The sequence below is a fragment of the Corapipo altera genome, unplaced genomic scaffold (assembly GCF_003945725.1).
Source record: "Corapipo altera isolate COAL_440 unplaced genomic scaffold, ASM394572v1 305, whole genome shotgun sequence".
Taxonomy (NCBI): Eukaryota; Metazoa; Chordata; class Aves; order Passeriformes; family Pipridae; genus Corapipo; species Corapipo altera.
The window spans coordinates 549,337-572,416 of NW_020885011.1; the positions used below are offsets into that span (position 1 = coordinate 549,337).

General features: G+C 53.6%; 1 protein-coding gene across 3 annotated transcripts in view; it reads right to left on the reverse strand.

The window, feature by feature from the left end:
* Positions 1-8,728: 8,728 nt before the first annotated feature.
* Positions 8,729-23,080, reverse strand: part of TBC1D16 (TBC1 domain family member 16) — a 29,708-nt gene continuing 15,356 nt past the window's right edge. Inside the window, exons 4-12 of one of the 3 annotated variants that reach the window (XM_027667461.1) lie at positions 16,203-16,400; positions 15,346-15,493; positions 14,138-14,302; positions 13,106-13,254; positions 12,183-12,317; positions 11,423-11,609; positions 10,724-10,903; positions 10,062-10,208; positions 8,729-9,605 (exon numbers count right to left, since the gene is read on the reverse strand). In XM_027667461.1, coding sequence (XP_027523262.1) covers positions 9,360-9,605; positions 10,062-10,208; positions 10,724-10,903; positions 11,423-11,609; positions 12,183-12,317; positions 13,106-13,254; positions 14,138-14,302; positions 15,346-15,493; positions 16,203-16,400 — 1,555 coding nt within the window. In that variant the 3' untranslated portion in view covers positions 8,729-9,359. Of the gene's footprint in view, positions 9,606-10,061; positions 10,209-10,723; positions 10,904-11,422; positions 11,610-12,182; positions 12,318-13,105; positions 13,255-14,137; positions 14,306-15,345; positions 15,494-16,202; positions 16,401-23,080 lie in introns of all 3 variants that reach the window. The other 2 variants (XM_027667462.1, XM_027667460.1) reach the window with 2 other exon arrangements.

The following is a 23,080-nucleotide window of genomic DNA, read 5'->3' on the forward strand; positions in this document are numbered from 1 at the left end:
TCTGCACTGCTCCTACCTGGCACAGTGATCCCACCCCACAGTGACATTGTCCTGGGCTCTGTGGGTGTTAGTGCCTGACCCTCAGATGCTTTCTCATGCCAAACATTCAGGTGAGGGTGTTGCAGCAAAGACTTTGCAATTCACCCATGGGGGGTGGCAAAGTGAGCAGGGCTGGGGTCTGTTCCTTGGAAAGCTGCAGCTCATCTCCCTTTTCACTTCCCCTTCTCTCAGGCGACTGCATGTGCCCTGGGCAGCTATTTTTAGGCTGCTGCTTGCTGTCTGGTTTCCCCCGGGGATGCTGAGCAGGTTCTGGGAACTCCAGCTGTCTCACGGGCAGCACGAGAGATGCTTTGCTTCCTGAGCTCAATTCTTCACTCCCCAGAACACACCCTGGCTCTGCCACTCCCCTGCAGCTGCCCCGGCGCTGGGCATAGCAGCATCCTGGCACGGGCTGGAGCACGAGGCAGGGATGCCCATCCCAGGAGCACTGGCACTGCTGAGGGATGTGGGGGGTCTCCCGTGGCAATGCTGACACTCTGCCCAGGCAGCCAGGATCACAGGGCAGCGCTGATTCATGGAGCTCTGTCATCACAAACACAACAACTGCTGTCCTGGGCCCCGAGGATTTACTGCCCGCAGCCAGGAAATACAGCACAGGCAGTTTCCTCGTGTTCCTTGTGCTGGAGGGCACATCAGGAGCCCTGGTGCAACACGGGGCTCAGTCCTGGACTCCCCACTGCTGCTGCCTTGTCCATCACCCCCTTCCTGCCCCCGCTCCCTTTTCTGCCCCGACACCCAGTTTCCTGGGTCCCTGTCACGGCCAGCACTGACCACAGGGTCTCGCCTGTGTCCCAGCCTGTGGTGACCAGCTCGAGCCTGGATGGGGCTGGGATGGAGGTGAGGAGCTCCTGGAGCCCCGCAGTGGCAGGAGCTGCCCTTGGGGGTGTCACTGTGGGTTCCATTGACTCATTTGGTTTCTGACACACCCTGAGCCGCTCGACAGGCGCATCCTCCCTGCCAGCCCTGCCCGGGCAGGGGGCACAGGAGGGTTGCTGGGGCTGGCAGTGCCCGTTGGCTCCTCTTCTCTCTGCTCAGAGCAGCTCTGGGAGCAAAACCAGGGCTGTGTGTGCCGTGGCTGGGTGAGAGCTGTGCCGTGCTGGTCTGCAGTGCCCCTGCGGTTTGGGGTGCACAGGGAGGTGCAAAGTGACAGGCTGGAGCACAGGGCAGGGATGCAGGGCTGTCTGAGGCAGGGATGGGAGCTGTGAGGGCAGAGGGACGGGGATGAGCTGCAGGGTGCCCTGGAGAGTCCCCGGTGAGCGGCGTGCTGGCGACACGGACACTTTGCTGCTCAGCCCCAGCTCCCCCAGCGTGGCTGCCTGAGCTGGGGTGTCTGGGGCACCTTCAGCGGCCTCAGGGCCAGCCCCGGGGAGGCTCCAGCTCCGCCATCCCGCAGCCCATGTTTGGGCCGTGGCTGCAGCAGGGCCATAAAAGGCAGTGTGGGGAGGGCACTGGGCCTGCGGCATCTCTGTGTGCTGGGGCATCCCGGGGAGCTGCCAGCGGGAATCGGGGCTGGGGGCCGGGCTGACCCCATGGAAAGGGTGCTTTGGGTCTCCCCCAGCCCATTGCTGCTGGCTCTGTGCCTCACTGACCCTGGGGAAGGGCCAGGCATCCCCTGTCGCCGTGGGCAGACCCCCAGTAACTCATATGGGTGCCCAGGGGATCTGGCTGGTCCTGCATGGGCACGGCCAGAGCTGGAGCTGAGCTCCTGCTGGTCACACAGCCCGGGAAGGGACTTGCTGACTTGGTCCCAGGTGCCTCGTCCACAGCTGAGGAGCCAGAGCTGCTTTTATCCAACGTCACCCTCAGTGGAGTGGCAGTGGCAGCACACAGGGAGTGTGTTCACACTCAGGAGGTGCTCAGGATGCCAGGACATGGGAATCAGTGGGGCCAGGAGGGACTGGCATGAGCTGAGAGGATGAAAATGAAATCCAGGCTGAAGCCACTCTACAAATCTGCCCTGGGGGATGCCTGGGCTTGGAGGTGTCTCAAGGGGTAGGATGGTGGGGCAGGAGCTCAGGCAGAGGGGAGGGAGCAGCAAACACATTGGGTGAGGTGGACTCTGTGCAGAGAGGGGCAGGGAAGAGCCCCATCACCCAGCTGTGACTAATCCACCAGGAAAGCCCGAACTGCAGGGCCGGGTGGGGTGAGAGCCAGCCCGGAGGAATGCGAGGAAGGCAAACAGTGAGGAGGAAGGGCGATTCCCCAGGTATCAGGGTGGGCACTGCTGGGCTGCAGGGCAAAGTCTGGAGAGCTGTGCTTCCAGCTGGTGAGGGGGATTGGGTGGGGGGACTGTCCCCAAATGGCATCCCCTGGGGCCTTCCGAGCCAGGTTGTGCACAGGCTGGCAGGCTGTCCTGGGAGGGGGAGCTGGGACAGGAGGGCTGGGGGGCTCCTGGGCTGTGGTTGAGAAGAGTCTTGGCAGCAGCAGTGTCCTTCCTGAGCCCAAGCACCAGCTGTGTCCTCTCCAAGCCATGCCCCAGAGCTCAACTCCCCATCCCAGCTCACCCAGCAGCTTCCTTGCTCCTCTGCAGCTTCCCAGGGAGTTTTGGTGATGCAGGTGTGTAACACTGAGCCCAGTGCAGCCATTTCAGACCTGGTGTTAGACAAAGCAAAGTAAATCCCCATTAATGACACTTCCTGCACCCTGTGCCCCTGCCACAGGGGTCTGGGGGCTCAGCCCCTGGCCCAGCAGGTGCCTGTGCCCATTCTGTCCCCTGTGCCACAGAAGACACAGGGCTGATTCATCTCCTTCCTTGGCTCCTGACGTACATCCACACCGTTCATTCCCTGCCTGAGCAGCTAAATTAAGCTGAGCAACAATGGCCCATCGATTATCCCATTATATTTCCATCGGGCCTGACTTCCCAGCGGCTCCTGGAGGGCAGCACACGTGGCCTTGGCAGGGACTCGGTGCAAACAGTCCTTTACTGGGTTCTGCTCTTGAGTGCCACACACTGTGGTGACACCAGACCCACGGTGACACCAGACCCACGGTGACACCAGATCCACAGTGACCCCGGACCCACGGCCCCACCACCGCTGCTGCCCTGGCCTGGCAGGGAGGGCATGGCAGAACCCAGACAGAGCAGTGATGAACTTGCATGGGAAAAGGTCCCCATTTCAGGGGAATCTCTTCAACCTGAGGGCTCTCAGGGGCCATCCCAGCTCTGGCAAGGTCAGGGCTTGCACAGACCTGAGGGCTGTGTTCTCTCTGGCCCCCACTTCCCACAGGGCTGTATCCCCTCTCTTGTTCTCCATCTCCCCTCCCTGCTTCCCCCTGGCCAGACACAGCAGAAACACTGCCTGGCTCTTCCTGTCAGGTATGTGAAGCCCAGGAGAAGCCAAGTGATGGGGTTCTGTGGGCTCCCTATCCCATCCCATCTCACACAGGGGAACAGCCCAAGGAGCACCAGATCTCAGTTGTCCATTTCTTCCTGTGCCACCTATTCCAGCCCTGCTTGTTCTGAGTCTTTTTGTGACCCAAACCACTGACAAGTGTTTTTTCAGGAACAGAGAGCTCAGCACATGCAGACCCTCCTCGACTGCCCCGCAGTGCCACCCTTCCAGCAGGGCTCAGCTCTGCCCCACACCTCTGGGATGCCTGGGAGCATCTCAGGGCATGGAGCATCCTTCCAGCTGCCATTTGCTGGGCAAGGGCTGGGTCAGGCCATGTTTGTGGCAGCAAGGAGTGGGGTGGGCACCCTGAGATGACCCTGGCAGTGCCATGGGGGGTGGCCCCGGTCTGCTCTCTGTGTTTGGGTGGGTCTGTCACTCGTGGAGTGGGGGGCTCCAAAGCAGCTCAGGAGCTGAGGGTGACGCTGCTGTGTCTGCACTGGGATGCTCGTGGCAGATCCTACCTGCGTCAGCAGCTGAATTCCCTGCTCTCATTCCCGCTCTGGCAGCACCTTAACCCTTTCCTGCCAGCCTGAGCACGGCCTCCGTGGAGCTTGTGTCAGGGCAGCTGTGACCCTCTGGCTGTGGCAGCCAGACCTGACCCTGTCCCCACAGACGTGGAGGAGGGTACACGGTGTCTTTCAGCCTGGGGAAGCTGCTCCACACCCGGCTCTCCTGCACCCTTTCTGTGGCACCCCTTCCGTGGCACCCCTTCCCCAGCCTGTCTGGGGTGCACCTCATCCTGGCCGGGGCTGGGGACTCCCATGGTGTGGGGCTGCTCCAGGGGCTGGGACCCCCTGTCCCACTGTGCCTGAGCCCCAGAGAGAGCCAGCAGCACCTTCCCAGTGCTCCTGCTGTGCTGGCACTGGGGCAGATTTATCACCTTGGCAGAGGGTCTAAAGGCCAGCTGCTCTTTGGGGTGTTCCCAGGGTTTCCAGTCACCGCTGGAAATTTTTCAGTGCCCACCCTCACCTGCAATATGTGGGAATTGGGTTCCTGGAGCCAGGACCCAGCTGCCAGCGCTGATTTGGGCCAGGCAGCCCTCTTGATGGGTGCCCTTGTTTCCTGGCACAAGCAGAACCAAAGGGCTCTCTGCCTTCACTCACAGCACAGGCTCTGCCTGGTGCCGAGGGCTCAGGGTCATGCAGGGGGTTGGGATCACTCTACCAGGGTGTTTGCCATATCCCAGGGCCCCCCCTGCCCTGTGTTTCCTCTGCAGAAAGCTCTGGAAAGCAGAGAGGATGTTGGCAGATGCCCATCATCCAGCACCTCCCCGGCCACCTCTGCCACTGCCAAGGTGAGTCGAGCCCCGGCCGCAGACAGAAGCAGCTGAACTTGTTTGTGGTTTCTGAAAGACAAACTCAAGCCAAACAAAATCAAAAATCCCAGGAAGAGTCCTTAGGCTGCTCCTTCTCCTGCTACTTCTTTGCCACACAGAGCAGGACCTTTGGCAGGGCCTGAACTTGCTGAACTTGGAAAGATCCAGTGTACTGGGGCTCTGCCGGGGCTGCCTCAGCCTCTGTTTTCCTTCCAGGTGCTGTGAAACCCCATCACACGCTGTGTTTGTGTTTAAATGAGGGAAATAAAGGGCATGCAGAGCCCAAAGTGCCACGCTCGGGCAGGGCCGGGCAGCGCCCGCGGCGGGATGTGACCGTGAGCTCCGGCTGGCCCGACTAGTCTATTTTTGTGACCCAAGCAGAGCGACCCAGGGATTAATCAGCCAGCCCAGGGGGACAGGCTACGTGTGGTTTGAAATTCTTTGGTGCTTGTAATAACTCAGGTGAGTCTCTTTGTTCTTGTGAACTGTAATTTTTCATTTGACAGGCAGCGTCATGCGACAGAACAGCCCAACAGCCACATCCAAACACACCCAGCCCCAGGAAGCGGGGCTGAGCCCCCCACCTGCCCATGCTCTGCTCACAGGTGCTGATTTCCCCGGTGCAGCAAACTCCAGGGGTGACTTGGCTGGACATCACTGCCACCTGCGTGGCCAGTGCTCAATGCCAAGGTCGAATGAAGCCGATCCATTGATCCCCTCCCGCTCGCCCACATATGGGATGGCTCCGTGCCCCCTCCCAGCCCCGGGATGGACTGGGGCAGTTCTGCCCTCTCCCCCCGTGCTCAGCAGCAGCCCAGGCACCCCGGGACTGGCCACGGGAGCACAGCCCCGTCTCCACCCGGAGGTGTCTGGCTGTGCAGGGCTCTGCTCCACTCTCGGTTCCCGGTGCAGGGATTGGGTTCCCGCTGGGATTACAGAGCGGAGCGTTACCACAGGAGTGTTACCACAGGAGCGAGGACTCGCTTTTCTTTCCTCCCTGCTCCCCTTCCCCCCGGCAGCGGGAGGCAGGAGGATGTGTCAGCTCAAGGCTGAGGCTAAAGAGGCTTACGCTGACTATTTACCTTCGCAAGGGTCTATTTTTGGCTGCTCAGCTGCCGCTAATGCAACGCTCAGGGCGGCGACCGAGGAGACGCCACGTGAGGGTCACTGTTTCTAGGATCCACTTTCCTCCTCTGTAGGGACCAAGCTCAGCTGCTTTTTTGTTCCTTGGGGTTTTTTTCAGATGGCAAAGAGAGTGTTACAAGGGAAAATCTTGGGGATAGGTCAGAAGGACCTCGGAGACCCACTGTCCTTTCACTGCAGAGGAATCCCACGGTTGCTCCTGACCCTACCCCAGGTGCTGCCAGAGAGTTCCAAGTTGGCTCCACAGACCCCTGTCTCCCAAAACAAGCTCAGAAGGTTGTGAATCTCCAATGAGAGTTAAATGGCATCACAAGCTAATGAACAGGCTGGAATTGGGTCACCGGGATGTGAGCACTGCTGGTCATTGGGAGCAGCTGGGGACCTTTGTTTCCCTGACTGTGGCGAAGTGGGGTCAGTGTGTACCAGGGGTTCAGGAGGCTTCGATGGGGAGCACAGACACCTGAAGTCTTCTGCTGGCAGTGGGACCCTCAGGGAACAGCAGGCACAGGAGAGCTGGCTCAGGCTGACACACCAATCCCAGCCATGCACTGCCAGAGCTGAGCCCCACTTCAAACAGAACGCAGCTTATTCCACGTGCTGGAAAACTGCAGTGCAGAGTCTTTAACTAAACGAATCCTGAGTGATTTCCACACTGCTGAATGACATTTTAATAGTGGAAAAATAATGCTCCAAATTATCTACTTCATCTCTTCCTATTGTCTTTTACTGGCTGGGAACGAGTGCTGCAGCAAAACCAGCTCCGGCTCTTCTGGGAGGGGTTTGCTGGTTCCTCCCAGCCCTCTGTGGGCAGGGGGGAGCTCAGGAGGGGGCCGTGTCCCCCTATGCCCAGCACCCCTCGAGCTGAGGAGGGGGCTGTTCTCCCCCTGTGCCCAGCATGCCACACCTGGCAGAGCTGCCCACGTGCTGCTGCTCCTCACAGTGCCCCTGGTGAGCTCCGGCTGCCCTGGCACTGCGGGTGAGCTGTGAAGGCCTCGTGGCCATGCCCGTCCCACACCAGGAGGCAGGTGGCAGCAGGCAGTGCCCGGCCCCTGCTGTCCCCACAGGGAGCTGGCACCTGTCCTGGTGCCACCAAGCTGCTCTGCAGGAAGATGCTTCTGGCACTTTCTGCCGTGCAGTTCTTCTGACCCGAATTCAGCCACCGCCACGTTGAGCTCCCATCTGGATGGATCCATCCAGTGCTGCCACACGTCCCCAGGCTGACATGAGCGGGGCCTGGGGGCAGCAACGCAGCCCCAGCACCCACCACGTCCCTGAGTGGCTCCAAAATGAGCAGCTCAAGCTGGAGACGGTGCCTGGCCAAGCGCTGTCCCTGCCCGTGAGGTGCAGCTCCCAGCCTGCACAGCAATGGACACACAGAGGCCTCACACAAACTTTATTATTCACTGAAACATCATAAATCTCAACGAACTCCCTGCCCCAGAGCAAAGCAGCCTCAGCCCATACAGGAGGTGTCACCTGCCAAAGCCCAGCTCACTTTGGAGCTGTGCCATCCTGCAGTGGGTTTCCCCATTGCTCTCATCCAGGGGGAAGGTTTTCATCCTCTGAATTAAAGGCACACAAAGTGGGAGCCAAACTGTCCTTCTGCCACGCAACAGCCAGCCCTCAGTGTGGTGCCTGCAGTGGGGCAAGGCTGCTTCCCCTTAGGAACACAGTGTGCCCTTGGTTTGTGCTGGCTTCACACGGAGCATCCCAGCTCCAGCCTCACTTCCCAGCAGGAACGGGGCATGTGGGTAAGGCCTTGCAGAAGGATTTGGAGAGAAATGTGCTTGTCAGGTGCAGGAACCCCCCCAGCACTGCACGAGGACAAGGGGATTCCACCAGTGCTACTGAGGGTATAAATGTGCCTGAGAGGCAGAGCTGGAAGTGAGCACAGCTGACCCAGCCTGCCCAGGACAGCTGTGTGGGAAGCAGTGTGGAGGAAGTGAGAGGGAGCAGGACAGCCAGGAAAGGCTGCAGACCCCCAGTGCTGCTGTCACCTCATCTCCTTTTTCATTCTTACAAGGAAACTGTTCCCCTAGCTCTGTTTGGCACAAACACTGGCTCAGGACACACCTTTGGAGGCTACTGAATTTGGTAAGGACCTTTGGCAACAGGGCTCAAAGCCCCAGCTCCACTTCTGGTTGGCAAATTTTATAGCAGACAAGAGGAGAAACACGCTGTCCTTTCAAAAATGCCCCAAGGGAAACCTTCACCAGACAGAGCTCAGCAAAAATGGCTGCAACAAGGCAAGTTTTGTTTTCACTTTGGGATGGGGAACAGGGTGCACCACTGGCACCAACTGAACAGCCTAAAGCCCACATTGGAGTGGATGTGCCACAGCCTGTGGCAGCGACAGGCAAGGACAGTAACTATTCAGTAATTGAGGAGAGCCAAGGAAACACAATGGGAAACATACTGGAAACAACAGACTAAAGTGTCTAAAGTCTGTAGTTGTCAGCATAAAGGAACAGCTTTGCTGTAATGTCATAGAATCAGAGAATCACACAATTTTTTGGTTTGGAAGGGACCTTAAAGCTCATCCAGTTCCACCCCCTGCCACTGGCAGGGACACCTTCCACCAGCCCAGGTTGCTCCAAGCCCCGTCCAACCTGGCCTTGGACACTTCCAGGGATGGGGCAGCCACAGCTTCTCTGGGCAACCTGTGCCAGGGCCTCCCCACCCTCACAGGGAAGGATTTACACCCAATACGTCGTGAAGAAGAAACTTTGGACGGTGTCTGTGAAATACCCCAGCTCAGAGCAGCAGTGCTGTGAGACCTGGGGCTGTACAATTTCTGTACAAATGAAAAAAAAAATATCACACCAGCCAGAATATCCCATAGAAAAGGCCAGAGACAAGACCTTGAGCTGACCAGTCCTTCCTCGCCGACAAAGCAGACACCTTCCCTGCAATCCCACTGGTCTGCAGATTTATTTTTGGCAGATGATAATTAAAATGGTCTCTATGGCTTTAGAGAGCAGCCCCGTGTTGCACGTGCTGGTTGAAGCGGAGAGTGCACGGTGAGCTCTGGGTGCCTCGCCCAGCTCTGCCCCTGCCCCGGCCCCACCAACGCTGCCCGTGCACTTGGCTCTCTGCAGTGCTCTCCTTTCTCATCAGCATGTAAGAAAGTTCTGGTTGATAACCAGTCCAGTCCCAGAGGCAGAATAAAAAGTCCTTGTTAAGACCTAGAAAAGCTTGTTTCTAACAAAACCAAATGCAAACATGTGTCAACACAGTTCCTGGGTTGATGCCTTTTGCTCAGGTTCCACCATCCATGCACTGGAACTTGCTTCCCCTGTAGAGCAATTTAATTCCTCTTCCATTCCTCACCTTTCAGTCTTCTCAGGAATCTTGACAAGCTATTCCTCCATTTTTGTCTTCAACATTTTTTCCTATGCACATCCTTCCTGCCCGTCCCTCCCGCCGTCACACCCTGTTCCTCTCAGCTATTTTCGGAAGGCAAAGACATCCCGTGTTTTCAGGCCTTTCTTGCCTTCACTTCCTGGTCTAGGAGAAGACACTTCCACCAGCCCTCCGTACGGGCAGCTCTCGGACTCGGGGTGATGGCCAGAGCACTCCACGGCGGGGATGAAGCCACTGTCCCACATCCCTGTCCCACACAGCTTGCAGAGGTCGTGCAGGCTGCAGGGGATGCGGGGGAGCAGGTGGAACTGATAGAGCAGACTCCTGGCCTAGAGGGCAGGGAGAGAGGGAAAACATTCACTCCTCACTGGGGGATGAACAGAGAGAGCTGAGGTGGCCCATGGCTTCCTCTCCCATCCTCCTGTTTGGCTACCTGAGCTTCAGCAAAGGCGTGTCCCTCTGAACACAGAGCTCAGGGTTAACTGGGACAGTGGGACGTCGCAGGGGCTGCCACACACCACAGCTCATCCCACAGCTCCCATCACTCCAGCTGGATGGAATGGGGACCGCAGGACCAACTGTTCTGTCTGCCCTTTCCCTGACCATGGGCACGGGTTATCCCAGCCAAGGGTTATCCCAACCATACTGTCACCTCCAGGCAAAGAGCAGCATCCCACCCTCCTGGGCTCCAGCCAGGCACAGGGATACAGGCAATGAGAAGCTGAAGCATCAGTCCCTGGTTTCCTCAACACCCTGGACCCGAGCCTCAGCCCCTGGGTATTTACCTTCCTGAGTACGAGCTCCCCGTTCATGTGCATGGCCAGGTTGCTGAAATGCAGCAGCATCTGGTCAGTGGCCAGCTGTTGTTCAATGACATCATCCCCGTAAATCACCACGATGGCCACGCAGATAAAGAGGTGGAAATAGTCTGTCTGCAATGAGAACACAGGGGCTGCTGTGCAGCAGGTGGAGGCAGAGCTCTGGCTTCACCTCCCACCCTCCACAAGTGGGTCCTTGGTGAGAATTTTTGCTCTCTCCAGTTCTGCCCAGTGGTGAGAACGTGAGTTACTGGTGAATTCTGAACCACACATGATGAGCCAAAGCCTCTTCTCTTCACAGCATGGCAGCAAAGTTTGCACCACAGTGTTCAGAGCAGACCAGTGATTTTTGGGAAGACATTTCCCAGCTGTGTAAGAGAAGCCTGAACTTCATAAGTGGGTGTTCAGTACTTTCTGAAACGCCTCATTTTGAACCCCGGACATCCCCAAGGAGGAGAGGCAGGAGCAGGGCTCCATCCTCCTGCTACACAGATATAGTTCTTCTGTAGTTACAGACCCTCTGTAACACTGATTTATTTTGGCTACTTTGCTACTAAGAGGCTTTATGGGAACCCTGCAGTGCCTGCTGAGGGGCACGGACCGTGCCCTGCCCGTGCCAGCTGCCTCACCTGGTAGTGAGCCCAGCACGCCTCCCACATGCGCAGGGCCTCGGCCTCCGGGAACTCCCGCTTGAAACAGAGCAGGATCCAGCGGTGACAGAAGAGCATCTGCAGGCCATCCTCTCCCAGGGCACAGAGGTGCTGGTAGAAGCGGGGGTGCATGAGCCGCAGCAGCTCGCGCAGGTACAGCTGGAAAGGACGCTTTGAGCTGAGGCCCCGCCTCGGGCACGGGGACTTGTACCCCCCTCACCACCCCTTGGCACTCCAGGGACCCCCACGCTGTGAGCCAGAGCTGGAGAGTTTTCTTCCCTCCCGAAAAGCTCCAGCCCTGTGGCCTGTTTAGTACAGCACAGCCAGGAGCACGCTTGGGTCTATCGCCAAAGGCCAGAGCTCATGGGCCACAGCAGCTGTTTCACAAGGAAATATGGATATAACTGCACTGGGAGTCCCCAGTCACCCAGGAGCAATTCTATGCATCAGTTATTTCCATAGAATCATAGAATCCCAGAATACTGTGTGTTGGAAGTGACCCACAAGGATTATCGAAGTCCAACTCCTGGCCCTGCACAGGACAACCCTGAGGATCAGCCCAAGGATTTTGTGGCTTTGGAGCTTGACTTTGCATACTGGAACCCAGGGAACTGCTTTTTGTGACTGGAGAGAGGAGAAGAGATTGACAGAGAAGAGGATCCCAGCATTCAGCCTCACCAGCTGCTTCTCCATGTCCTCATCCCGGGGGGAGCTGATGAAGATCGTGTTCTGCATCAATCCAACAAAGCACCAGAAAGTATCCGACTCATCCAGGATCTCTGCCAGGAGTGGAGCAACCAGGTCGGACATGCCCTGGGAGTATCCAGTGGCTGGGTTAAATACTGCATAGTTCAGCAAGATCCTCCTGGAGCAGAGACACAAACAGGGAGGTGGGACAGGTGAGGGCAGGTGACAGCTGAGCACAGCCCCATCCCTTCACCCCAACTCTCACCATGCAGGCTGAGCCAGGATCAGTGCAGGAGAGTCACAGATCCTCTGACATCTAACACATTAACTTTTGAGCACCTTTTGTTGCATCCCACTTTCCCTAAAAGAACTGTATCTGGAAGCACAACAAAGATACACTAACACTGTACATAACTGTGACTCTCACTTTTTACAAGTCCCACCCCTTGGAGCAGACCCGGGTGTGCTCATCCTCCATCCCATCAGGAGAACCACAGAGCCAGGCACCTGCACACAGCCCTGCACAGCACCCCTGTGTGTGCAGGGAAGGCTGGGGATGGGAGCAGGGTTATTAGACCGAGAAGGAAATGGCTACAGAAGCACTGGAAAGGCTTTATTGTTGCATCCCTTGATTGCAGTCAGCAGATGCACAGTGGGTGCTGTTCAGCATTCCCAGGCAGCCCAGGACTGGCTGACCGAGTTGTCCGTATGCTCGGCAGGACACGTTTGGGTTTGGCACCAGACACTTCACCTCATGGTTTCCACGTTGGGGTTGTCCTCCCCTCGGAAGAACTGGTTGCTGCGGTCAGTCCTCACAACATCCTTGTCCACCGTGAACTGCACCTGACGCCAGAAATCCTTCTGCTCATCCGGAGTCATGGACAGCCTGCAAGTGGAGCAGCAACAGGAGACCATTGCCAAGAGAGGAATATGGTTGCCACAGTGAACAAAAAGCCCCAGTTCAGTCATTTCAGTCTTAGTTTGCAGAGAAAAACTATTCCTGTACAGCGTTTTCTCAGCACCTGAAGAACAGAGGAGCAGGTCTGTCCAGAACAGCGGATTGTCTGTCCCGAGGGATTACTAGAGGGACCCTCCTGGGTTATAAACGGGATGACATGAGGTGTTTGCTGTGATACACACCTCAGAAGCATCAGACTCTGCTCTCCACTGCTCCTTGGGGGTGGCACACCTGAACTCACTCTGGTTTGATTGTCTCCTAATTAATACCACCACTGTCCCTCTCCAGCTTAAATGTACCCACAGCTATTTAACAACACATAGTTCTTGCAGTAACAACCTCCTTAAATTGGATCTCCCTTCTCCTTCCTTATTTTTATGTACAGTTTTATTTATAAAGCAATATAAGATCCCAATTTCACCTTCAGTGTTCTAACTCAAGCCTTGCCTGTGAGATGTTTCCCTGTGTGGTACTGACGAGCCTGTTTCAAAAACCCAAGGGAGCTCTATGGTTCAAATTATTATTATCAAATTATTATTAGTTCCAGAGCCTCAGGAGGTCAGCAGTGCCCAATGCACCTCCTTCACTGTCCCTCTCACTTCTTTACTCCAGCTTCTCCTGATGCAAAGGAGGCAGAGACTGCACATCACCAGCAGTGTCACTGCGATGTCCAGCCTGCGGAAGATGAGCAGGGGAGGGTGATGCTGGTCTGTTACCTTTTCTCCTGGATCTCAAAGTATTCTTTCCTCTTCTGCAGCCTCAGTGCCTCCCTCTCTTCAGAAGTGGACTCGTAGCTGTAGTAGTGCAGCAGAAAGGGCCACACCTCCCCACGGATGGAAATATCAATCCCACCAAAGAAAATGGCCTGGAACAAAGAGCAAAAGTTATGGCTGGTACAGTTTTAACATTCCCAAATACAGCAACAAGGAACTGCCCGCTGCTGTGCTTTGGTGCCTCTGCAGTTCTCTCCTGACAAGTGACGCCTTGATTCAAGCTCCTGCAATTTGCACATGTTTAGAGGGAAAGTGCTGGCCCTCTATTCCCAGACCAGACACAAATCGGGCTCATTTCAATGTCAATAACCACCCCCGGAGAGGCTCTATGATTAACGTGTCGTTCTCATGTCACGGCTTAATCCCCAGTCCGGGAGACACCGCACTGCACTGCAAACTTCTCTCTCAGAGCCCGGGCCCGGGGCTCCCCCTGCGTTATTTCATACAGAAGTGGCAGTTCCTGCAGCAATCCCAGTTCACACAGCAAGCCCAGTTCATACATCAGTCCCAGTCCATACATCAAGCCCAGTTCATACATCAATCTCAGCTCACACAGCAGTCTCCAGTTCTCTCTGTGATTTGGTCACACATTCTGCAAACACCGTGGGCATTGGGCACTTTGGTTTATTGATTCCAAACGGCAGCAGAAGTGGGACACCTTGTCCTTGGTCATGGATGGGAGATGCTCCACCATCACAGAATCACAGAACAATTGGGGTTGGAAAGGACCTCTGGAGACCACCCAGTCCAACCCTCCTGCCGAGGCAGGGTCACCTGGAGCAGGTGACACAGGAACACGTCCAGGTGGGAATCTGCTGGAATCTGCTCCAATCCCACAGCAAGATCTCCAGCCAAGGCTTCCTACACCAGTCTCCACACTCCCAGTTCTTGCCCCTGGCAGGAAAACAAACTCCTGCAGCTTCCCCCTGGGGACTTGCACTCTGCAGCAGGAGAGAACAGACGAAAACCTCTCACCTTCTTCAGCTTGTACTCCTCTTCCACCTGCCCGGATTCGTTGAGGTGATGGAGCCAGGCAGACACGTCGAGGCGCCTGTACGTGTTCTCCTCGGGGTGGGTTTCTGAGGAGGGCAGCTTGGGACGGCGGATGGAGAACTGCATACAGGTTTTCTCATCAGCAAGCTGCTGAACGGGGGAAAACAAACCAAAACTGGAGGCAGGAGCCAGAAAGAGCAGCAGAGTGTGAAACCCAGAGCAGGGAAACCTCTCTGTGTGGCTCATGTAGGATTAAACACTGAGGAGCTGCACTTGGGGAGGTTTTGGCTTTTTTTTTTTTTTTAAATTCCAACCATTACAATAACAAGAGTGATTAGAATAATTAAAAATCTGAGCACCACAGAACAGCTTCATCTTAAAAAAAAAACATAGTTTCCATTCCTCCTCCAATCTTATCCCTGACCTGAAACTGAATTAATGCTGCTTACAGCAAAACTTCCCCCTGCCAGGAATGCTTGCAATAAATTACATATGATTGGCCATATACAAAGGGATTGCTGTTAGGCAAGCGGGGAACGGCGCTGCCAGGCTCTCTGAGGGCACTCATGATCCCAGTGCAAGACTGCAGCTGACATTTAATTTAAAAATCAAAGGTTGCTCAATGCAAAAAGTGAGCCCATGCGACCATAATAAGAAAAGCAGCGGGGGGCTCTGTGGGAAGGATGGAAATTTAAAAATCACTGTTTCTAATAAGCACATACAATATCTTAAACAGATAATTAAAGAGCTCTTATCACATTTGTATGTAGATTGAACAAAATATGGCAAGATGCGTTGTCAAAACATTCTCCAAAGCCGTGAGCTGCGCGCCATAAGACGGATGAAAGGATCTGACTGAATTTCCGACCTACCACTGCAGATTTCCAGCCACCTTCCACACCTAAAGGGCAGTGCTGACCTGTCAGCTCTAGCAAAATTCACTACCTGAGCAAGTCTTCTGGATGATCTTCCCCCACATTCCACAGGTGGAACAGGAAGGGATGGGGACAAGCAAGTCCAGGAGAGACCTCACGTCCGGCTCAGAGTTCCATCCTAAACATCCCACACATTGCAGCTTTCTGCACGACTTGGTGACATGAACTCAAAGCTTCATTTCTCCAAAACACAAACCCAAGCGGGAAACATCTGCTGGAAAACCCCTCTTTGCCCCAAGAACCTCACTCAGGTACCTGGTCCTTGAGATGGGTCTCTGTGCAGTACTTCCACTGCTGAAACACCTCGGAGAGTTTATCCAGGCCACCGTGGTGAAAATGGAAGATCTTGTACTGGCTCTCCCTGCTTGCAACCACCAGCTGCCCACAGGTGCAGGCCTCGTCACTGCAGGGAACAACGGGAGAACAACCTGCATGGGCTGCCCAGGGCAACGAGGGGCCAGCAGGAACAGGGACCCTCTGGTGAGAGAGTGCAAAGCAAATCCCAGCGTGCAGCACCAATCTGCCCCTTCCAACAGGGCACAGAGGCAGTTTTACAGCCCTAGGACTCAGTGATCCTTATGAGTCCCTTCCAACTGAGATATTCTGTGATTGTTTGACATGGCCATAGTGACCATTTTCCCCAAGAAGCTCCACTAGTACCTGGTAACGGCACTATTTTTACCCTTCCTTCATGTGAAGGAATTAAAATTTGTCTTGCCTGGAGACAAGTACACAAGAAGTCTGCTCCAGAAACATTAAGGCAGTACACAAAGTCAGCTCCTGACTGTACACAAAGTCAGCTCCAGAGAAGCCTGGTGAGGGGCAGGCAAAGGAAAAGGTACCACAGGTAAAGATTTTTTTCCACACCTGCAGGTTATTTGAAGCATTTTTGATAAGACAGTTAAGAGCACCCTTTACCTTATTAGGAAGAAAATCCTTTTGGTCCCATAACAGTAATTCAGAGTCTCTCCCTGGGAAGGCTGACACTTGCTTTCCTGGAGACAACCACTCTGGAAAGGCTTCCAAGGAGGACTGCAGAAGCCATCTGCCCCCAGCATCCCCAGAGCCCCGAGCCAGAACACACACAACTCTCACACACAACGATCCAGTACCTGAAGAAGAGACGAAGGGATCTCATTTGTCCCAGGTCCACTCTGAAGACACCACAGACCTGCTCGAGGGCAAATACCTTCTGCTGTTCATCCCATCTGGTGCTCTGTGTTTGCCCATTGTTCTCCTGGAACTGGGCACTGGTGTCGAGGCTGGAGGCAGAGCTGGTGGAGCAGGTCATGCGATTGTCACACGTGTCCCTGTGGACAGAGCGCAACATGTCAGCCCTGGGAGGCTGCAGGCACATGCAACAACCACATCCAAAACCTTTAGTCAGAGCTCTGAGATGGGGATTCAGGGCAGGCCCGAGGAGCCAATAACCGACAGCTCCTGTAAGAGGTTATTTTTATTTAAATTGACTCCCCATCATCACAAAAAACATCCTGGTTTTGGTCTGTTCCAAACTGCACACAGAACTTTGGCAGAGCCAAACCCATTCCTCAAAACACTTTTGAGAAGGCAAAATTAAGAATCTCAAGTAATGCCCTCAGCTCAGCTGCTCCTCACTGGGATGGGGACAGGAGGTGTGAGTACATTCCAACAGCAGCACGGACTTGGGATCTCATCTGGGAAATTCCCTCCATGACCGGTAAGATCCAAAGATGTTTCACCTGAACTCCAGTTTCTCGTTATATCTTTGCAAGTGGACCTGCCAAGCCTGGATTTGTGTCTATAAACCCCAAATGGTTTCCACTTGCAATCTTGAAACTTGGGGGAGTTAACGATGGGAAGTCACACCTGAGCTCTTCAACGCACCACAGGTACAGTAAATGAACCCCACCCTTTCCCAACCCAGCCCAGATCTCCAGTTTTAAATGCAAACTGAGCTTAAACTCAAAAAGCCCACATGCCCCCACCAGCCCCAATCCCAAAAGAAAAATACCACTGCTTTGGGAATGAAGTGAATGTGAAACTGTGACCCCTCGGTTGGTGAAAAGGCCAATGCACGTGAACAATCCCCGCGCGGGGCTGAATGGGCTGCGCTGTGAAATCAGGGCTTGCCAGACAAGGCCAGGAGCAGGTACAAAGCAGCCCCCTGCAAGGCCACTTTATGCCATGTTTTCTAATCCGCTTATCCAACAATGTGGGCACTGAAGGCTGGGAATCACACACTCAGCATGCACTCCACACCAGTGTGCCTTCCCAGCCTGGCTCCAGGGCCTCTTCCGCAGGGACCAGCCCTGTGTGCCACATCTCCCCATTCCAATGGACAGGGCTCTGCACAACCCAGTTAGTCGTGGGTTAAATTTTTAACCAAGGCCCTTTGAGCCACCCCATTCTAATGTGTAACTCAAACTCCAGAGCCTGCACTGGGAGCAAATCCCCAAGCCCCTTCCTGGTCCTGCGGCACCATCTGGATGAAACCAAGGCTGGTTGACTTCAGCTGAAGGAGTGACTTCACTGCTCTGGGCACAGAGTTCTGCCACTCCAGTTTTTGGAGAGAAAGCAGCAAAGCAGAACTTACATTCAGGCCATTTGGAGGATGAGGATTTAGAAGTGATGTGGCAACAGGGATCACACTACACACCCAAACTCACTCAGAGAGCATACACAGCAGGTTTTCCAGGTTAGACACCAGGATACCTCCAGTGTCAGGCACATCTATACACCTGCCTTGGGAATTTTTCCATGAAGATTGTACTGTTCTTTGTGAAAAATCAAGCATTACTTTTGGATAAAGTGTCAAAATGTAACACTTTTTAAAACATTCAGCATCTCATGTTAATGCAAATGTAACAGGAGTCCTGGTACAAGACACTTGGGCTGGACTGCCTGCTAGGAGCAGCTGGTATTTATGGAGCAACACTTCATAACAGCCACAGCTGGTCACACAGGATTTTCCTGGAAGAGATGACTCAAACTAACTCAAAGACTAAGCAAAGGCAATCCATTTTCTAAAACTCTTGCAAAGACGAGCTGGTCAGCATGGCAAAGGGCTGGAGGGTGGGTTGGTGGGAGGATCCTTGCCCTGTGGGTCCTTGCCATGGAGACCAAGGTGCTCATTCTTCACGAGCATCACCTCAAACCAACAGCAGCAGAGAACTGCCAAGAAATGAGTTACCAGTAGAGCTGGGCAGGCTTGCTTTGATCCCAGGAATTCCGTAGCTCCTCAGTGCAGAACACCATTGCCCACTGCAATTCCTTCTGCTATGTAACCCAGCTCTCAGACACAGCAGCAGTAACCCAAGACCCGAGGGGCTGCAGAGCCCGGGCACAGCGCTGCTGGCACTGCTGTGTTTTCAGAAAATGCTTCTAAAGACAAATGTTTACAGTTCACATTCACTGGTGACAAGCTCACACACGCATCCCACAGACACGGAACCAACTCGGGCAAGCGGATTTACCCTTTCCAGCCAGAACAAGGCACCCAGGGTAACAGGGTGGCTCAGAGTGTGCAGCCCGGGGAAATTCCGATGTTCTCGGTGATGTAGAGGGTGAAATCTGAAAGAGACACCTGTGCCCCCCTGCCCTTCACAGGGGCTGATGAACACGAGCATTCATACACAGGACAGACGCAGAGAGAGAACCACCTTGTTCATTGGTGCTTACTGAGTCAACGGGGAAATTCAGAAAAAAACCTCACTGTGTTTAAAATTACTTTTTTCTTATATATATATTGATCAAAAAAAAATGAAAGTACTCTAACCCACTGGACTACTTGCAAAAATAATTTTAATATTGAGATCATTTTGGATGTCAGTAACAACAAGCATTATGATGTCTGCTAATTTTGTGGATTTTGGGGAGTCCTCTACCCAGGCACTCAAGATATACAGATGCAAGGGTAGAGTTTATTATCTGTCAGTCTATTCTATCTGCTGGATGAGGAATTTATTCCAGAGTGCCATGCAAAAGCAGGGAGCTGAAGCATTGCAAGGCAAATAGCCGGAGGAACATTCCAGAGAGACTTTAGGTTGAGGGATCCAGGAAAAACAGAGCGCCAGCTAATATACAGCACTGCTCAGCAAAACAACAAGTGCACTGGGCCATGGGAATAAAAGGGACAGGGAGAAAACCCAAGGAGGATTAGCAAAACCTGAGGCAGGAAACCAATGGACATATTCAGGTGTTCATTGGGGGCCCTCATGACAAGAAGGACATTAAAGCACTGGAGCATGTCCAGGGCTGGGAACAGGGCTGGGAAGGGTCTGGAGCACCAGGAGCAGCTGAGGGAGCTGGGGGGGGGCTCAGCCTGGAGAAAAGGAGGCTCAGAAGGGACCTTCTTGCTCTCTGCAACTCCCTGACAGGAGGTTGGAGCCAGGGGGGTTCAGACTCTGCTCCCAGGGAACAAGTGACAGAATGTGAGGAAATGGCCTCAGGTTGCACCAGTGGAGATTCAGGTTGGGTTTTGAGGAGCATTTCTACATCAGAAGGGCTGTCCAGCCCTGGCACAGCTGCCCAGGGCAGTGTTGGAGTCCCCATCTCTGGAGGGACTTAAAAGCTATGTGGATGTGGCACCTGGGGACATGGGTTAGTGGTGGCCTTGGCACTGCTGGGGAAGGGTTGGACTCAGTGATCTTAGAGGGCTTTTCCAACATAAATGATTATGGGATTCCACTTCAGCCTTTCCCCCTCACCAAACTCCCATTACTCTTGTCTCAAAACACATCCCATTCTTGCTGGGGAGCAAGACCAGGTGCCGATGTATTTTCTCCACTCAACAGTCAACTACAGCAGCCAAGCACATGTGCACTCCTCGAGCTGTTGTAGCCCCTAAGGAGCCACTGTCCCCCTCCCACCACGTGGGACCTCCTGCACACCCGACAGAGGAGCTCAGACGCTGCAAGGGAGACTTCTGATGTTCAGCAATGGGACCCAACTTGCTGTTGGGTTAATGCCTTGGAACACACCTACAGCTCTTGGAACACACAAAGAGAGCTAAACCCAATTATTATTTCTGTTCCAGAGCGGGGGCAGAGACCTGCCCTGATCACCTGGGAAGCCGATTTCAGCAACAAAGATCTAATAACTCATTTTACGACGCGATGTGACAAATGTAATTATAAGAGAGAAAGGGGCTGAAGGTTACAGCCATGATGTGGCAGTCACCCAAGCTGTCAGCGTGCACCACCTGATTCCCAGAGAGCCTCCTGCAGGAGCCAAACCCTCCTCATGGAGCTGGCTCTCCATCACCATTGTGCTAACCTATGCTGTCGCTAATAACAGCTCTCCCACAGCCCCAGCATTCCTAGCTTGGGAAGCATCATTTACAGACAATGAGTATCATCATAATGTATGAGCATCCATGTAATGGGAATTACATGCCCCTTTTCCTCCCCAGGGGTTAGCATTTCTCTGTTTCTCTGCTATTCCCCACAGGCACTGACCTTCTGGGCTCCTCTTCTTCCCAGCAAGGTGAAACAGCTCCTGACAGCATCAGCTGCTAAGACAGACAGCTTCAAACAAATAATCCGTCAATAAAAGTTCAAAGCTATCCTGAAATGCCTAAAAATTTAGTGCAGTGGCTGTATAGAGTGAGGTAATATCGGGCAGCTGGAACCCAAATCCATTGTTCTGATACAAAAATTGCCCTTGACGATATACATATATTATGAACTGTGAAACCTGCTGACTTCAGTGACATAAAAGGCACGCAGAGGAAACCAGATCGGTAACTTAGTATTAAAAAAAAGGTGTCAAAATGTTTCTGCTCGCTCTGTGTAACCTTGCAGAGCAGGGCTGGAAGGACACTTGTGGGACAGCACCAGCTTCCCACGGAGTGTAACCACACAGAGCCAGCCACGGACACTCACCTTAATCAGCCCAGACTAGTAGCTAGATTAAGGATTGTGTTAAATTCAGCCTTTGGCTGAAAATATTTGGAACTTGAAGTTTCTGTGCCTCACAGAGCTCAAACAGAATCCATTTCCACTGACCACAGCGACCAGGGAACAAGGTGTTGGATAGTCTGGATGAAAGCCTATCCAGGATTTCTGAAATTAGATGTCCAAACATTCACATGTGGAAGCATTTCTATTCATCCGCAAACACAGGGGTAACAAATCTAACAACTCTTCCTATTTGTTGGGGAAACCTGGGAAAAACTACTCAGGCCGTTACGGTACAAAGTACACGGATGTCAGCATGGACTTTCCAAAAGCTTGTTCCACAGGCTTTCCATTGATCTGTTTGCTTTCAAAACATAAATTTCCTCACGTTGAACTGCACTAAATGCTATTTAGTAGCTAATTAACTTTCTGTGCTGAAAACCTCCTGTAATTGCACTTCTTTCACCTTTTTGAGCCTGTCCCCCCTGGGGAACCCAAGCTGTCCTACGGCATTTGTTCTGCTCATTTCTATCTCACAGGCACAAGTTCCTTCCCGACACCCGGCTGCCAATCACGGCTGCAGAGGTCACTGGAGACCAAATTAGGAGCACTCTGCCTCTGACAAACTTGCTTTGCTTAGCTTGTCGTAAAGGGAAAATAAACGGTTACGAAAAATAATTGCATCCTTTCATGCAGGGCACCAGCAGATCCAAGCGCTTCCCCAAGTCAGCACATTGTTGTTAGTCACTCTTTGGGTTCGTGTTATTAACAACATCCCAAGAACAAGCTGTTTACATCTGAAAAGTGTTGGAGTCCCTCCCTCCTCTCGCACGTGGATGCAGCAGAGGGGTCTGTGGTCACCAGCCCTGAACACATCGGCCACGGCGCCGGCATGGGGAGCGCAGGGACCTCCACAGGCACCCTCTGACCTTGGGCTGTAACAGCAAGTTCATGATCAGGGACAGGGCTGGGAATTAACATCAGCTCTGCCAACACCAGCCTGACAAATAAACCGCTGTAACACGACGAGGGACTCGTGGAAACCCGATTATGCAGCTTTGCCTTCTGACGGGCGTAATTGGTTTGTCCTTGAGAAATAAAGATCAAACCGATTTGTTCTGCTTTACGGGGCTACTGCAACCCGTGTTTACAGCACCCTGCCTGCTTTCCCAGAGCTTCACAACTGCCTGGCAGAGGTAGAACGTGGTTCACCATCCCAAATGTTGATGACAGCAGACACCGCGTGTGCCGGAGCGGCCGGGGGGGACCCTGGTGGTGCTGCCGTCCTGCCCCAGGCCAGGAGGAGGGTGAAAGCCTCACCACACTGGGGGCTTTGTTGCTCCTAATTCATCCCTCCAAGCCCTCAAGCCCGAGGGGAAGCCGAGCGATTCCAGTCAGCAAGAGGGACATTAGAAAAACAGCCCCACAACCTCCGAAGGGTCCCCCCAGTGCTGTGAGGTGAAGCAAAAGGAAAACAAAATAAACCCAGAATTCTCGAGTTAATTATTTAGATTGTAAATGGGAAAGGGAAAAAAAAATAATCAGAAGTTTGTAGGGAATTAATGGGTGTTTTAATCTCTTTTCCCCAAAGTCTGGAATGTGATACACATCTGCCTCCAGCTAGCAGACAAACAATCTGCTTCCACAGCTGACACCTCCACACAGGTGTAGCTGCTCAGGTAAATCCAAACGAGGCTTTTCAGTTTTTCTCTGTGACTTCTTGTTGCAGGGAGGGAGTGGGGGCAGAATGAGCAGTTTGATGCTGATGAATAAGATACACAGAGCTCCGAGCAGCCAAACACAACAAATCACTTAGAGCCAAGCAGACGCTGCTCAAGGATGCAAATGTTACCTTCGATTTAAGGGAGGAGAATATTCCAGAAGCTGAATGGTGGATTTTTACAATCCATACGGAGAAGGGGCACCCCATGCCTGGGTTTCTGCTCATTAATAAATCAATCGAAACGCAACACTTTAAAAAAAAAAATTCCTTAGATGGAAAAAGTGATTTCTCAGCAAAGCCTGAAAAAGAATGTTTGCTTTTCAGCCCATTCCAGTCTGGAGAAGGGGACCTTTCTTCCTAGTGTTTATTTAATTTTTTAAATCAATGG